Source organism: Phoenix dactylifera, chromosome 7 (assembly GCF_051530095.1).
Source record: "Phoenix dactylifera cultivar Ajwa chromosome 7, Ajwa_hap1_PhDact_Kaust_v1.1, whole genome shotgun sequence".
NCBI lineage: Eukaryota > Viridiplantae > Streptophyta > Magnoliopsida > Arecales > Arecaceae > Phoenix > Phoenix dactylifera.
Genome location: NC_143196.1, coordinates 33870421 through 33888073, shown reverse-complemented (window position 1 = coordinate 33888073; position 17653 = coordinate 33870421). Strand labels below are relative to the sequence as shown.

The 17653-nt window shown below is 41.7% G+C and overlaps 2 protein-coding genes across 8 annotated transcripts in view; one reads left to right on the top strand and one right to left on the bottom strand.

Moving 5' to 3' along the window:
* Positions 1-17653, top strand: part of LOC103701955 (putative isoprenylcysteine alpha-carbonyl methylesterase ICMEL2) — a 39250-nt gene that overhangs the window by 10682 nt on the left and 10915 nt on the right. For 6 of the 7 annotated variants that reach the window (XR_005512096.3, XM_039127075.3, XM_039127074.3 and 3 more), the window contains one exon: positions 1228-1402. Coding sequence is in view for 6 of the 7 variants with exons in the window: in XM_039127075.3 (XP_038983003.1) it covers positions 1228-1380 (153 nt within the window). In the remaining variant the exon portion in view is untranslated. Of the gene's footprint in view, positions 1-1227; positions 1531-17653 lie in introns of those variants that run through there. The other variant, XM_088701835.1, reaches the window with a different exon arrangement.
* On the bottom strand, positions 14359-15458 carry LOC149753232 (uncharacterized). Its single transcript, XM_089924530.1, has 3 exons — positions 15087-15458; positions 14923-14998; positions 14359-14831 (listed from the first exon to the last, which is right to left on the bottom strand). Exons 1-3 carry the CDS (start codon positions 15324-15326, stop codon positions 14485-14487), a joined length of 663 nt encoding a protein of 220 aa, XP_089780656.1. The 5' UTR covers positions 15327-15458; the 3' UTR covers positions 14359-14484.

Below are 17653 nucleotides of genomic sequence, written 5' to 3'. Positions count from 1 at the left end.
TGATCTATATTGATCAACAATTTTAGGTTCTTACTTGAGACTATCAGTGGATCTAAGGGATGAAACGCCAGCAATGTTACCTATCCCAATATCTTATTGTTAAGGGCATTGTATTAACACATGGTTTGTTGCGCCGGTATCGGGCACCGAACCAATTGTTCGCAACACAGGTTGGTACGGGCCTGCGGCGTGCCGTGCCAAGCCTATACCGATGCAGGAGGCGGGGGAGAGGGCGATTAGAAGAGAGGAAAAGAGAGAGAAAGGGGAGAGAGGGAGGGAGAGAGGAAGGTGACAGAGGCCGGCAGAGGGCCGGCAAGGGCCGGAGCCTGGGCAGGAGGCGGAGGCCGGAGCCTGAAACAGGGGTCCGGCGGCTCCGGCTGCTTTTTAATTTTGCAGTCGCGAAATTAAAAAGCAGTCGGACCTCTGTTTCAAATAAAACAGGGGACCCGGCCGCGGCCTCCGCCTCCTGCCTGGGCGTCGGCCGATGGAGGGCCTCCAACAGCCCTCCATCTGCCTCTGCCAGCCCTCCTCTCTCCCTCCCTCTCCCACTCCATCCCTCCCCCGCTCACTCTCTTTTTTCGTCTTTCCTTCTCCTTCTCCCCCTCCGGCAACGGTTTTCATTTCCATGCCCTGTTCCGCTGCCGGAACTACCCCGGTCCGCCGCCGGAACCGCCCCGGTCCCCCGCCGGAACCGCCGACCCTCATTCACCATGTTTCATTTTTGGCATTATGCACTAAGTTATACAAACATAGTGATTCTTTTGATGGAAAATAGTTATATTAGATTACTACTCATATTTGCTTCATATAACAGACTTAAAGTATTAAATAATATATACTAATTATTATTTAGCCCCATAGTACTCTATCTTGCATAAGAGTTTCATTTTATGATTAAAGATAAAATATTATTTACGAAATTTAACCATTTTATGTTGCGATCAAATAGTATCTTGGATCCTTAGTCAGGTTTCTTGTAACATTGCATTTTGCAAATTGCCCATTTCAAAATGGTTATGCTTTCAGGATCCATTCTAGATTGTTCATGAAAGTTCTTTATTGTTGTTTATAGTATCCTAATAAATAAACCATGCATTGCATTTATATAATTAATTTTTAACCTCTTTGTATATATGGATGATTTGAAGCATAAATAATCATTTTTTACTCTTTAAATTTGCTATAATGTTCTTCTGACTAGTACATCTATATAACTGACATCTATAGGATCCTCTTAGAGGTGGTAGAGATGAACTTCTTGAAGATATAGTTGCGGTCATCTATGCTGATGATGCAGTTGCACTTGCCAATGATGGTACAGCACGTCGCCTTGTTCCTGAGTGCATGTTAAAGTTGGCTTGTAAAATAAGCCCCTTCTGAACACTTAAGCTCCATTCTCAAGGTGATGTTCAACACTTGCTACTTTCCAGTATTAGTTTAGAAACATCTGTTTTTTTTATTTATCTTGAAGACATTTGACAAAATGCAGAATGAATATGCACAATCATTTATTTAACACAAAAGGAAAAAGAATTTAAAAATCACTGGTGCAGATAATGAGATTTGTAGCACTAAACATACAGTTTAACCTACCTTACCTATCAACAGGGAGGAGAAAAAAAATAGGATTTTGGATTTAAGGCATCAAATTGGATTCTATTTTTTCTGAATAAAGAGTGTAAAGTTATATATTCACATCATGAGTCAAGATTTTCGGGACCAGACCCCATATCGGTACCATCTTGATATAATGTCTATACACCCGGTGTAGGGTCGGTTTGGCATATCGATACTCGGTATGCCCTCCCTACCATGCAATAGTTTGGTACCAGTATAGTACAATATGCCTAGTATGGATCGGTACATCATACCACGTTATGAATATTGACAATTCTGTAGCCACTAGCTTGGCTCAATCACTAGGAAATTTGCAACCTTAAAGGTTGTGGCATCAAATATAGCTTTACCCAATCTTGAGGAAAAAATATTACCTAAAAGCTTCAATAAATTTATCAATGAAAAATTGTATAAAAATTCGCCCTTAATGTCACTTTCATGAAAGAAGTGAATTTGACAAACTTTTTTAATTGTCCTCCATACCATTTCGTGGACTTTTTTACCCCTCTACCATATTTGGTTGAGAGTGCAAACATTTAGGTGTCACTAAGTGGGTGCATGACCCAAAACAAGTATGGACAAATCCACTTACCCGAGAATAATGATGGGCATAAGAATCGACTACTACAGGTGTAGACTGATTTTATAATAATCAATTATGGTGCGATTGATTAGACGGTTCAGCAAATGCTCATCATTCCAAAAGATCATCATAGAGGTATATGATCACAAAACAGAACATGATAGATATCTTATTAATGAAGCCTAATCAATGAAATATAACTAGTGCAGCAAACTGAAAATAACTACAACAGAACAATAAAAAAAAGTACTGCCAGTAAACTCGGATTTCAAGGATGTGATAGATGGCAATTAGAGATGGGCACTGGGCCGGGCCGCCCATGGCCCGGCACGGCCCGGCCCGCTTGCTACAGTAACGGGTCGTGCCTAGCACGACCCATTAAAGGGGGCCGGGCTAGGTTACCACTTTCTGGCCCGCGGGCCGAGCCCGGCACGGCCCATAAGGGCCTGAACCGGGCTTGGGCCGGGCCAGGCACGGCCCGTCCCCCTTAAAATAAATGAAAATAATTTTTTTTAATAAATTAATAAATATTGAAAACTAAGGATTTATTAATATAAAGCCACCTTAATGGTGGAGGGTTTGGCATAGACCTCTACCAGTTTATTAATTTAAATCAAAATGGTACATGAAGGGAGGTTTGGACCTTGGTCTGACCTCCAGAATACAATAAGAAAGGAGAAAAAATAGAGGACTCACTTTAACAATTAAAAAAATAAAAATGTACAATTATAAAAAATTAAGAAATCTTACTAATCATCAGTGATTCAGTATTCACTATTCAGTAGTGTTTGTATCATCATCATCAGAGGATGTTGTATTATGTCCACCTTTATCTTGAAGTCTCGCCTCAGCATCCAACCAATCTTTGAAGTCTCGCCATTGGCAATGATGGTAGTGATGATAGGTAGAGATAATGATTGATGGATGAAGAAACGAGGGCTAGGTAAAAGATGGTGATAAAACTAGTCGAATAATTACCTCTGCGAGTTTGGTCATTCCAATCCAATGAGAATTTTTGGGCCGTGCTCCACTAAGGCATTGAGACGAAGGATGACGGGGTCGAAAAGGTGGCTCCAAGAAGAAATAAGTCAAGAAGCAGGATGAAAGTGGAAGAAAAAGGATTTCTTAGGGTTTCACCCACGGTGGCACTGACCTTTTTAGGTTTTCTTCCTTTTTTCTGTGCTATTTTCTGCAGATTTTTGTGTATTTCTGTAGATTTATGTTGTATTTTTTTTTCTTTTCTAACTTCCCCTCTTCGTCCATACATTCAACATGCACAATTCTATTTCCAAGACTATCATTCATTCTCCTCCATTCCTAGAGATGAGTGATGGTTGTGGGCATTGAAGAAAGGCCAAGGCTCAAGCAATTAAGTGTAGTGGTTTGGAGTTGGGTTAAGCTTCCTATCACACCTAGGTGGACCTTTTTTGCTTAGCAGTCCTAGTACATGACTCGACTGAAAATCCAAGCCTAAATATGGCTTTGGATGAAAATACGGAAACAACAAAAAGCATAAACTATGTACAGGATGGAGCCCTGAGACTACATCAGTATTCTCCAACTGGAAAGAACTCGACTCCTGACGAGTAGGCCTCATGTATCCTCTGCAACAAATCAAGTCTGGCGGCTCAACTCGTCCTCGCTGATCCATGAACTATCTGAAATAGGTCTCCCTTGCTAACGCATAAGGAATCTACGGTACTGCCCACGCCCAGTGTCTAATGATCGCACGTCAAGAATATCCTCAATACTCATGAAAACTGGACTCTGAGATGGTGCTGGGTCGATTTGGAACTGCAACCGCCTCTGGTGGATCTCCATGGAACTGGTACAAGTTGGTAATGTTGAAAATTGGGAAAGTCTGGACATTTGGAAGCTCCAATGAATAGACGTTCTTTCCTAGCTTTCGACGTATGCGGTATAAACCATACTTTCGTGAGTTGAGCTTGCTGTAACTGCTCAATGGAAATCTCTCTTCTAAAATAAGCCATCACCAAATTGCCCTCTGCAAAGTGAACTTCCGTGCAATGACGGTCAGCATCATCCTTATACCTGGCACTGGAGTCAAGCAAGCGCTGATGGACTTCCCGTTTGATGTGACAGACCTGCTCAATATTGTCCTTTGCTTCGACACTTATCCGACCATGATAAGGAATGGAAGCACGATCAAGTATGTGTGAAATAAGAAAACCATAGATGATTTCAAATGGAGATTTACTAATAGTACGATTTATAAAACTGTTGTATGCAAATTCAGTCTATGCTAAAACCAAATCCCACTGAGTAGGACGCTCACTAACCAAACATCTAAGCATGTTACCGAGTGTACGGTTCACTACCTCTATCTGACCATCTGTTTGGAGGTGATAAGCGCTGCTGAAGTTTAATTTTGTTTCTAATTTGCTGTAAAGAGTTTTCCAAAAATAACTAGTGAATTTTATGTCCCTATCAGATGTGAATGATCTTGGAATGCCATGCAGTCTAACAATTTCTTTAAAAAATAAATTTGCTATATGAGATGCATCAAATATTTTCCTACACGGAATGAAATGTGCCATTTTTGAAAACCTGTCCACCACAACAAAAATCGAATAAACCTTTCTAGCAGTCATGAATAGTCCTACAATGAAGTCCATGGTGACATCCTCCCAACGGCCACTAGGGATAAGCAACAGGGTGTACAAGCCTATATGCTGGACCTTTTCCTTTTCTTGCTGACAATGTTGACATTTCGCACGTATCTAATGACGTCGTCTCTCATCTTAGGCCAGAAATATCACTCAACTAGGAGTCCTAAAGTGCGACTCTACCCCTCTTGAGCAGCTAACCTTCCTTCATGAAATTTTCGAATCAAAGTCTCATGCAGTTTATCTCCACATATGCAGAAGTGTGATCCTCTAAACAGGAATCCATCCTGAATGTGAATTTTTTTTAAACGTAAAAACTAATTTTTCTATATTTTTAACTCCAAAAATTAAAATTTCTGCAGTTTAAAATGCAGAAAATATAATTTACTGTTTTTTAATCCAAAAAATATATTTCTTTGTTTTGAAGTGCAGAATTTAATTCTCAGAATTTAAAGTGTAGAAAAAATGAATGTTATAATGCAAACATAATAATGAAGATTTCTAGATAGGGGTGGCAAAATATGACCCGACCCGCCAATCCGACCCGTGTTCGACCCGCCATAAACAGGTTTGGGTTTGGCCTAAACAGGTTCGGGTCGTAAACAGGTCGACCCGTTTAACTTGTTTATTAATTGGGTCGGATACGGATTTTAGATGTCTGACCCGTTTAAACCGTTTAACCCGTTTAACTGTTGGGCAGGTTAAACAGGTCTAAACAGGTTAAACAGGTCTAAACAGGTTAAACAGGTCTAAACAGGTTAAACAGGTTAAACAGGTCTAAACAGGTTAAACGGGTCTAAACAGGTCGGGTTGGGCAGGTTAAACAAGTTGGGTTGGACAGATTAAACAGGTCTAAACAGGTTAAACGGGTCAGGTTGGGCAAACAGGTTAAACAGGTCGGGTCGGATTGGGTAAACAGGTTACCTGTTTATTAAACAGGTTAAACGGGTCGGGTCGGGTTACCTGTTTAATAAACAGGTCAGGTTCAGGTTTGTAATTCCTGATCCGTTTAATAAACAGGTCGGGTTTAGATTTATAGTTTTCTGATCCGACCTGTATTTGATCCAACCTGTTTATGCCTGACCCGACCCGATTGCCATCCCTATTTCTAGATATGCAGGATCTATTTGCTCTGATACCATTTTGGTGCAACCTATAATCGACTACTACATATGCAGACTGATTTCATAATAATCAATTATGGTGCGATTGATTAAACACTTCAGCAAATGCTCATCATCCTAAAAGATCATCATAGAGGTATGTGAACACAAAACAGAACATGATAGATATCTTATTAATGAAGCCTAATCAATGAAATATAACTAGTGCAGCAAACTGAAAATAACTACAACAGAACAAAAAAAATGCTACCAGTAAACTCGAGTTTCAAGGATGTGATGGATGGCAACGATGGTAATGATGACGGGTATAGAGATAATGATTGATGGATGAAGAAATGAGGGATGGATAAAAAATGGTGATAGAACTAGTCGGATAATTACCTCTGCGAGTTTGGTCCCTCCAATCCAATGAGAATCTTCAGGCCGCACTCCACCAAGGCATCGAGACGAAAGATAACAGGGTCGAGAAAGTGGCTCCAAGAAGAAATAGGTCAAGAGGCAAGATAAAAGTGGAAGAAAAAGGATTTCTCAGGGCTTTGCCTCCGGTGGCACTCACCTTTTTAGGTTTTCTTCTTTTTCCTCTTCTTCCATACATTCAACATAGATTATCATCTATCTTCCTCCGTTCCTAGAGATGAGTGATGGCCGTGGGCATTGAAGAAAGGCTAAGGCTTAAGTAATTAAGTGTGGTGGTTTGGGAGAGACAATGAGCCCTGAGATTATGTATAAGATGGAGCCCTGAGACTATATGGGCTCCCATAGTTAAGAGACTAAGGCAATGACACATTAGAAAAGGAGAGACAATGAGCTTGACTTGACCGTCTTCTCATTCTAAAAGAACCCTCCATTCTACTCTCTCTCAACCACCGCTTATCAAAAACCTTCCAATCCTACCTAAATTACACTTGTGACGGTCAATGGTCTTGATTGAGAAGCCTTTTATGGTAAATTGCTCTATAGGAACAATTAAAATTAAAATCTCATGTCCCAAGAATATGTTTGAGACCCCTCTTCTTCTCTCTTGCTCAGCTCTCTTCCTCTCCCGGGCAACTTGAAATCATGGCATGAATCAATTGCAACCATCCAATTGGTCTTCCTCCCCCCGCACCACCATGCAACGCCCTTGCCACTAGTGAAGCCAAATGCACCGCTACCTACTTTCCTATGTCCTCCAACCTCTTATCATGGTGGTCTTTCTCGCCCTCTTCTTCCTCATTGCCAGCATTGCTGCCTTTGTCCTCTACCTTTGCATTGTCGGCCATGCCCTCCCACCACCACCACTGCCTCCACTCTCAGAGCCACCACCCAACCGATTCCACCCCTGCCATTGCAGAGCCCTCTGACCACTCTTGTGTGGACTTGAGTGAGCTCCCATCTTCAAGTACTATGATGGTGGCTTAAGCCTAGCTGTTGTGGTTGCCGGACTATACCATGTGCATGGAGTTGGTGAGGGCGGTGTTCAAGAGAAGAGCTAACACACCATTGGAGGGCATCAATAAGCTTGAGAGAGCCATCGTGATTGTATCATGGACATCGAATAGCCCTGACTCAATTTTCACTTCTTAATCTCAATGCTAATTAGGCGAGACCACTACCGAAAGCCGTTGGCAGGGACCAACAATACCTAAGTGGGAGGCTCTGATGCCGACAACTGGTGATCCTGAATCACTAGCGTGGCTGTGGAGCACTGAACCTCGTTTATCCACTTGGAGGTGGTGATGTCACTATTAGAGTAGGTGATATCGCTTGCCCATGAAGATCTTGTGGTAGCTCAAAGAGAATAATAATAATAAATAATTAGGCCCATTAAATAATATTGGAAGGAGATAATAAAATAATAATAGGGTTTATCTATGGTACCCATAAAATAATAGGGTTCATCATAAGGCAATAGGGTTGGGTGATATGCCAATCATTATTCTCAGGTAAGTGGATTTGTCGATACTTGTTTGGGTCATGCAAGCACTTAGCGATACCTAAATGTTTGCACTCTCAACCAAATAAGGTAAAGGGGTAAAAAAGTCCATGAAATGGTATAGAGGACAATTAAAAATCTGTTTATCGAATTCACTTTTTTCATTGATGTAGTCTCAGGGCTCTATCTTGTACATAGTTTATGTTTTTTGTTGTTTCTGTGTTTTCCATTCAAAGCCAAGTTTAGGCTTGGATTTTCAGTCGAGTCATGTACTAGAACTGCCAAGCAAAAAGGGTCTACCTAGGTGTGATAAGAAGCCTAACCCAACCCCAAACCACCACACTTAATTGCTTGAGCCTTGGCCTTTCTTCAATACCCACAGTCATCACTCATCTCTAGGAACGAAGGAGGATGGATGATAGTCTTGGAAATAGAATTGTGCATGTTGAATGTATGGAAGAAGGGGGGGAAGGAAGTTAGAAAAGAAAAAAAACAACATAAATTTGCAGAAATACGCAAAAATTGTAGAAAATAGCATAGAAAAAAAATCTAGAAAGGTGAGTGCCACCGTGGGCGAAGCCCTGAGAAATCCTTTCCCTTCTACTTTCATTATGCTTCTTGACCTATTTCTTCTTGGAGCCACCTTCTTGACCCTGTCATCCTTTATCTCGATGCCTTAGTGGAGCGTGGCCTGAAGATTCTCATTGGATTGGAGGGACCAAACTCGCAAAGGTAATTATCCGACTAGTTCTATCACCATCTTTTATCCAGTCCTCGTTTCTTCATCCATCAATCATTACCATCATTGCCATCTATCACAACCTTGGAACTCGAGTTTGCTGGCAGCATTTTTTTTGTTCTATTATAGTTATTTTCAGTTTGCTGCACTAGTTATATTTCATTAATTAGGCTTCATTAATAAGATATCTATCATGTTCTGTTTTGTGTTCACATACCTCTATGATGATCTTTTAGGATGATGAACATTTGCTGAAGTGTTTAATCAATCGCACCATAATTGATTATTATGAAATCAGTCTGCATATGTAGTAGTCGATTATAGGTTGCACCAAAGTGGTATCGGAGCATATCTAGAAATCTTCAATATTGTGTTTGCATCATAACATTCATTTTTTCTACACTTTAAATTCTGAAAATTAAATTTTTGCACTTCAAAACAGAGAAATATATTTTTTGGATTAAAAAAATAGTAAATTATATTTTCTGCATTTAAAACTACAGAAATTTTAATTTTTAGAGTTAAAAATACAGAAAAATTAGTTTCTACGTTTAAAAAAAATTCTGCATTCATTTTCCGCATTTAAAAAATAAAAAAATATTTTTTGCATTAAATATTAATTTTTGTATTAAAATATTCATTTTCGACATTAAAAAGTTAAAAATTCAAAAATAAATTCTGAAAAAAAACCGTTTCACCTCCATAACATTAGAAACACCTCTGAAACAATTTTGGGTCGAATCTTAGCCAACAAACATGTCTGATAATTGGCAAGATGCATTTAGAACTCAATAACAAATCTTAGAGCATATCCAACGATAGGTAGAACACCTCTCCAACTTCATGATTTGAATTGAATATATCTGAGATAGTGAGACCTAGAAGAGAGAAAAACCATCAGGATGAACTAAGACATAGAGTCAGACCTCAAAGTAGACAATGGATCAATTAGAGGGTAGTCGAGCGTAGTGAGCCAGATGAGATAGAAAATGACTTAAATGACCGACCATTATGTAGGAACAGAAAGAGACCACCACATGGAGAACCCCCTCGCACCAGATGTTGGGATGATGGCATTAAGATAGATATTGGAGATTTTGAGGGGTGTTTCCAGCCATATGCTTTTCTTAATTGGGTCGACAAAATCAATCAATATTTTGATTGGAAGAAAATCTCTGAAGGTAAAAAGGTCAAATTTGTGACCCTCAAATTAAAGGGACATGCACTGGTTTGGTGGAAGCAACTCTAGGAACGAAGGGTTCGGCAAGGTAAGGATAAGATCCGTACCTAAAGTAAGATGAAAAAGTTGAGAAAGCGATTTGTCCCGTTGGATTATCGCCAAATCATCTACTTGAAATTTCAAAACCTCTGACAGGGGACTAGGACCGTGGATGAGTACACCGAGTTCTATGAGCTCCAAGTAAGAAATGGCCTTAGTGAGGACCCCATTCATGTTGCCAATAGATATATCAATGGCTTGAGACGGGACATCCTGGACCAAGTAGAGATGTTCGATGTCTTGAGTATTGATGATGCCCATCGCCGTGTACTGAGAGTAAAAGCACAACAAAGGCGAACCAGTGGTCGAAAGTGGAACTCAAACAAAAACTCCACTATCCATAGAAAGAGTCAGTCCGGGAACAAAGCAATAAGTTTTCAGAACCCTACCAAGACCACAACTGCCCTAAAGCGCAATTCTAATGAGAAATTATGGGACAAGGGCAAAGGCGTACTAGCACCGTCACCTAATTCAACTATCATTTGCTATAAGTGCCGACAATCCGGTCATAAATCCTCTGAATGTCCTCTGAGAAAATTTTATTCTCAGTCACACCTGATTGAACAAGGATGCGAGGACGATTCAGATGAACCCAATCCAGAGGCAAATGAGGGTGAGTCTAAACAGAAGGATGAGTCGGAGAACGATGATGTCCCCATTACAGGTGATGAGGTAGGCCCACTCATGGTGATTCATCGTGTCATGGTCGCACCTAAGCAATCTGTCCAGGACAATTGGTTGAGGCAAAGTATTTTCTTGAATGTAGGTATTGTAAGGAGATATAAATCTATCTTGATTGATAATGGCAGTACTAAAAACTTTGTCTCAACACATGGTTGATAAATTAAAGATAACAACACAAAGATTCATAAACCATATAAGGTATCTTGGTTTAAGGAGGGAGTTGAGGTTCCGGTCACCCACAGGTGTCTAGTAGAGTTTTCCATTAGAAAACGATACCAAGATCAGGTATGGTGTGACGTTATGCCTATGGAAGTGCGTCACGTATTGTTGGGTAGGCCTTGGCAGTACGATAAAAAGACCCAACATGACGGAAAAAAGAATACATATTTCTTTGTGAAAGACAAAATAAATATCACACTCTATCCACAAAAAAAATTATATGGGTATAACACGAAAAATTCTGTGAAAGAAAAAGGCAAATAACCTACTCAAAGGGCCTTGATTCTAAATTTAAAATCTTTCAAGGCTGAACTAAAAGAGGACTCGTTTGTTTGTGTTCTGGTAGGAAAAAAGATCCAGGAGGAAGTGGAGATTTCAAAGGCAGTCCAACCTTTATTATCTGAATTCAAGGATCTGATTCCTGACGATCTTCCAGATGGCTTACCACCTACGAGGGACATTCTGCATTGCATTGATCTAGTCTCGGGGCAAGTTTGCCACACTTACCTCACTATAGGATAAGTCCGATTACGTACGAGGAGCTGAACAAGCAAGTGATCGAACTCTTACGAAAGTGATTCATTTGTGAGAGCATGAGTCCATGTGATGTACCTGCTTTGCTCACCCTAAAAAAAGATGGGTCATGGAGAATGTGCGTTGATAGCCGTACCATCAACAAGATTATAGTCAAATACAGATTCTCGATTCCTAGACTTGATGACATGCTTGATATGTTGAACGGCGCGAAAATTTTCTCCAAAGTTGATCTCAAGAGTGGGCACCATCAGATTAGGAAACGCCCAAAAGATGAATGGAAGACCGCCTTCAAAACAAAGGAAGGATTATATGAGTGGTTGGTCATGCCATTTGGGCTATCCAATGTTCCAAGTACATGCATGCAAACCATCAACCAAGTAGTTAGACCATTCATAGTAAAGTTCGTAGTGGTGTACTTTGAGGATATCTTGATATATAGTCCTAGCCCTGAGTCTCACTTAGATCATTTGAGGCTAGTGTTGCAGACACTTTGAGACCACAAATTGTATGCAAATATGAAGAAATGTGTTTTTTGACTGGCAGTCTGATTTTCCTAGGTTACATTGTGTCATCAGAGGGCATAAAGGTTGACCCTGACAAGGTAAAGGCCATCGAATCGTGGCCTGCACCTAAGACGATCACGAAAGCCAGGAGTTTTCATGGGTTGGCTTTGTTTTACCGGCGGTTCATTCGTAATTTCAGTACTTTGATAGCCCCAGTAACTGATTGTCTAAAGAAGGGTCCCTTCAAGTGGATACCCGCAGCAGAAAAGAGTTTCCAACTCGTTAAGACCAAGCTGATCAGTGCACCTGTCCTTGCACTATCCAACTCTGATAAGGTCTTCGAGATGGATTGTGATGCCTCACATGTAGGCATAGGAGCTATTCTGAGTCAGGAAGGATGTCCTGTGGCTTACTTTATCGAAAAACTGAATGACACTCATCCATGTTACTCTACATATGACGTAGAATTTTATGCAGTCGTTCAGGCTTTGCGCTATTGGGGGCATTGTCTCATTCAACGGGAGTCTGTACTCAACTCTGACCACGAGGCTTTAAAATATTTGAATTCACAAAGAAATCTGAATAGAAGACTTGCTAAGTGGTCCGCCTTCCTGCAAGAGGACACGTTCCACTTGAAATATAAGTCTGGAACTACTAACAATGTGGCAGATGCCTTAGGTCGTCGAGTTTATTTGTTAGCCACTTTGAGGGCGTGGGTCATAGACTTTGATGGCATGAAGAATAAGTATGCTACTAACCCATATTTTGGTGAGATTTGGAAGTCGTGTCAGATGACTGGATCAGAACCTCTCGGTAACTTTCACATTCAGGATGGATTCCTGTTTAGAGGATCACACTTGTGCATATGTGGAGATGAATTGCGTGAGACTTTGATTCGGAAATTTTATGAAGGTTAGCTGCTCAAGATGGGCAGAGTCGCACTTTTGGACTCCTAGTTGAGAGGTATATCTGGCCTAAGACGAGAGACGGCGTTATTAGATATATGCGAAAATGTCAACATTGTCAGCAAGAAAAGGAAAAGGTCTAGCATACAGGCTTGTACACCCCGTTGCCTATCCCTAGTGGCCCTTGGGAGGATGTCACCATGGACTTCATTGTAGGACTATCCATGACTGCCAGAAAGGTTGATTCGATTTTTGTTGTGGTGGACCGGTTTTCAAAAATGGCACATTTCATTCCGTGTAGGAAAATATTTGATGCATCTCATATAGCAAATTTATTTTTTAAAGAAATTGTTGGGCTGCATGGTATTCCAAGATCATTCACATCTAATAGGGACACAAAATTCACTAGTTATTTTTGGAAATCTCTTTGGAGCATATTAGGAACAAAATTAAACTTCAGCAGAGCTTATCACCCCTAAACAGATGGTCAGACAGAGGTAGTGAACCATACACTCGGTAACATGCTTAGATGTTTGATTAGTGAGCGTCCTACTCAGTGCGATTTGGTTTTAGCACAGGCTGAATTTGCATACAACAGTTCTATCAATCGTACTACTAGCAAATCTTTATTTGAAATCATCTATGGTTTTCTTATTCCACACATACTTGATCGCAAGGTCCGCCGTACCGGTACCGGTCGGCGTACCGGTGGCCGGCCAGACCGGTATGGTACCGGTCCGGTCCGGTACGTACTGGCCGGTACCGCGAGCCAGGAAATTTTTTTTTTCTTTTAAATGTTGTCTATTAAGTGAAGATTGATGTTTTTTTATTGCATTTTACATGATTTTTGATGTTTTTATGTTTAAATTTAGGGTTGAAATTTGAAATATAGATGATGCATGTTATGTTTTCCTCCCGTTCCAAATGATAAAATGATACACATAAAATATCTTCAAATTAAGATACAATCATTTACATACATTTAAAACACTCTTGGATATCTAAAATCGGGACGAGTGCCGATGACTCTCGTAGATATCCAGATCATAAGTATAATCAGGAGGAGGCAAATCAACCCAATCAAAAGAAACGTGCGCCAGGTTATAAGAACTGTCGGATCTCTCGCTCACGCTCTGGCTCTGAGAGGTGTCCTCTGATTGTGTAGGGGCCCATCCAAATATGGCGGAAGCAAAATCTGATGCACCATATCCATATTCGTCAGGCTGAGGCTGTGGATAATAGAATCCGTATCCGTATGCTGTCGGATCTGCAGTCGTATCCTGTCTTCCTGAACGACCTCGAGAAGCCCGTCTTCTATATCCAATGATATCCTCACGAGATCTATCATGTGGTCGACCGTGGTCCGTATCCTGTGTAGCACCCATAAATTGGGACTCATCGGTGAAATAAAAACCATCCTCCGGCTGTGTCTCATGAGTACCATACTGTCCTCCGTTCCCTTCATGGCTAGAAGATCCATCACCACCAGAACCTTCATCGCTGCTAGTCCAAGTCTCCTCGACACTCTCCATTGGGACCTTTTTTTTCCTTTCTTGGCCCTCTCTGTCTGGCTATGTCGCCCTTGTCTGATGAGCATCTCTCGATCAGCTCTCTCGGAGGTGTCTCTAACCAATCATGTGGTGACTGGCTCCCCTGTGCCTGCAGCTGATCAGCTCTGGAAGTGCGTGGAATATTGCGCTCAGCCCATTGCTCTGGATCGACCCTAGCTTCGGTGGCTATGAAGCTAGCTGGTCATGGAGGCAATCCTGGCTCGTCAAGCTCAGGCTCCTGCTGCTGGCCTACAAGCCAGCCGAGTAGTGGATCATCGTCATCAGCGGTGAAGGTTCCGTAAATCAGATCTGTATACTTGAGCTCCGCTTCCTCCTGGATGCACTTTAGCCTCAACCGCAAATTGTAATGCACATAAACAAGGTCGTTGAGGCGTTTTTGTGTCAAACGGTTTCTTTGTTTGCTGTGGATAAGGACGAAGGTGGACCAATTGCGCTCACATCCACTAGAGGAGACTGTTTGGGAGAGGATTCGGATAGCTATCCGCTTTAGATTTCTCGCGGATCCGCCAAAATGCACCCACCATTCAGCTGCAAAAATATTATGAAAATTACATATATGATAGCTCCATAATAGTAACTAAATAACACCAGGTGAATGTTTTCCTGATGTGTCACGTACCTGGATTCATATTGTGTTTGCTGACGACAGCCGCTCGTTGGCCAAAACTGTAGCTGCCCTCTCTAAATAATTTGCTCTGTGAAAAATAAGCATAAGAAAACCATATTAATAATTGAAGATGCCGATATACTTGTACATGCTGGTAATTACTAAATCATAATTACCTCTTCAAGACATAGGGTCGCTTTTTCTGGATCATGCTCCATCTTGTAAATCACATTACGCAAAGCATCCAGAAGTGTTTCATCCATACCAATTCCATCTATGTTGTACTGAAACCAGGGTGTACCCATTTGCGCTTCCCACCGTTGCTCAATGATGTTGATGTATGACCGGCCGTGTGCTGGATCTGCCTCCATAATTTGATCCTTTGCCTTGACCATCATGTGATACAAAAACCCCATCTGGGGGTAGATCTCGCTATCTACGGCCCGCAGCACTTCATATAATGGTTTAATTGCCTTGACTATTGTAGTAGCCCGTTGCTAGAATGGCTGTCTCGTCACTAAGTCTTCTATCTTGCTCCCTTCAGTGCCGGCATAAGAATATCTACATCATACCACTCGGGACTGGCAAACATCTGACGTAGAGCTCCTCTCTTCTCGAGTATGCTATCAAGTGCGATAAAGTTGGCAGCAAACCGTGTGACTCCGGATCTCAGAATCTCTCCTCCTGCTGGTAAGGTCCCAGTCAAAGCTAGCTAGCAATCACAAAAAAAAGTAACTGTTCTGCTTCGGGTGAGAACAAACCATAAGATAAGTTGGATAAATTTCTCGATAAACTTTTATTGACCTTCGGAGCTTTATTTATACAATTAAACTTAACCAACTATTCGGCTATTCAACCGAGAATAAAGCCTACGTGCATAACAGAATTAACGTAAACATAAGTAAACATGCAACAAAATAATAACAAAACAACTACACTCTCTCCAACAACTGTTTGACGCGGTAAATCAGCATCTATCCGTTGCTGAAGGTGGCTCCGGGTCTTTCTCCCTTGCATGCATGGATTTCACGTCCTGCATGTCCGGTTCTCATGCCTGGTCTTCACCCACTATACTTGATGTTTGGCTTTGGAACTCTTATAGTTCTGCGTGGCTGCCTATCAATACTCCCCCCATGAAGTGGTTCCTTGTCCTCAAGGGCCACATGTGGAAACTGTTGCCGCAGTAGAGTAGTGTTCTCCCACGTGGCTTCTTCCGAAGGAAGATGCTTCCATTTGACCAGGCTTTCCTCCACAAATTTTCCTCCTTGTTTGACCCAACGGCTGTCAATGATATTCTCGGGTTCCAAAATGATCACGCCTTCATCATTAACTGGAGGTAGTTCCGCACTTGCCGTTGAAGAATCTCCAAAGTCCAATGTATCCTTTTGAGAAGGGAAACATGGAACACGGGATGGACTCTTGCTCCTTCAGGAAGCTGCAATTTGTAGGCAACATTACCCACTCGTTGTATAACCCGGTAGGGGCCATAAAACTTACTGGATAATTTTTGATGGGCGTGTTTGAACACTGTGGATTGTCGGTAGGGCTGGAGCTTGAGAAATACCATATCATCTTGCTGGAATGTAACCTCTCGCCTCTTTTTATCTGCGGATTGCTTCATGCGGTTTGCAGTTGTCTCCAAATTCTTTTTTAGACTTTGCAGCAGTTCATCCCGAGTCAAAAGATCTTGATCAACCGCATTCACAGGTGAGGAACCATCACGGTAGATGGGAATAGTGGGCGGGGGTCGTCCGTATAATGCCTGAAATGGAGTCATTCCAGTGGAAATATGGTATGTTGTGTTATACCAGAACTCTGCCCATGGTAAATAAGCATGCCACTTTCGTGGCCATTGGTGAACAAAACTCCGCAAATACTGCTCAACACACCGATTAATTACTTCTGTCTGGCCGTCGATCTGTGGAATTTTCCCATACCTAGCATGGAATTGGAAGAGGTTGGAGCAGCCCCGCAGGTGCCAGTGTTTCAGCTTTCGTCCGCTGACATATTTTGCATTTTTTAACATACTCCTGAACAGTGCGGAACATAGATGGCCAATAGAATTGCTGGCCCAAACGCTTGAAAGTGCGCAAGGTCCCTAAATGGCCCCCCACTTTAGTATCGTGGGCTTCAAATAAAAGCTTGCTGCGAAGCTTATGCGGCACCACCACTCTGCCTTTGAAGAGAGTTAACCCATTCCTTCTAGAATATGGACCTTCAGGTTGTGCATGGGCCAAACGTTCCACAGCTTCCATATAAGTGTCCCCTTTGGAAGCTGCTTTGATCTCTTCCCAGATATTCACCCGAGGAACAAATAGGTGGTCAAGAGTGGGGCTGTCCGGTCGACGGGAGAGGGCATCAGCGGCAGAATTTTCACGACCCGGACGATAATGGATCTCGTAGTCATAACCCAATAATTTAGCAACCCACTTTTGTTGCTCCAGGGTAGCAATCTTTTGCTCCAAGAAATACTTGAGACTGCGTTGATCTGTTTGAATAATAAATCTTCTCCCCAATAAATATGGCCGCCAAATGCGGATGGCCTCGACAATGGCAAGCATTTCTTTGGCGTAAGTGGACCATGACTTCTTGGCAACTCCAAGGGCTCAGCTCATGAATGCAATTGGCCTGCCTTGTTGTTGAAGGACGGCGCCAATACCTTCGCCGGAGGCATCAGTTTCAATGATAAAAGTATCATTGAAGTTCGCCATGGCCAATGTTGGTGTGGTAGTCATGGCTTGTT

Coding starts and splice junctions, on each gene's coding strand:
- LOC149753232 (XM_089924530.1), bottom strand. CDS start 15,326: ATGGGGTTTTTGTATCACATGATGGTCAAGGCAAAGGATCAAATTATG. Junction 14,999..15,086: donor CGACCCTATGTCTTGAAGAG/GTAATTATGATT, acceptor TATTTTTCACAG/AGCAAATTATTTAGAGAGGG. Junction 14,832..14,922: donor CAAACACAATATGAATCCAG/GTACGTGACACA, acceptor ATATTTTTGCAG/CTGAATGGTGGGTGCATTTT.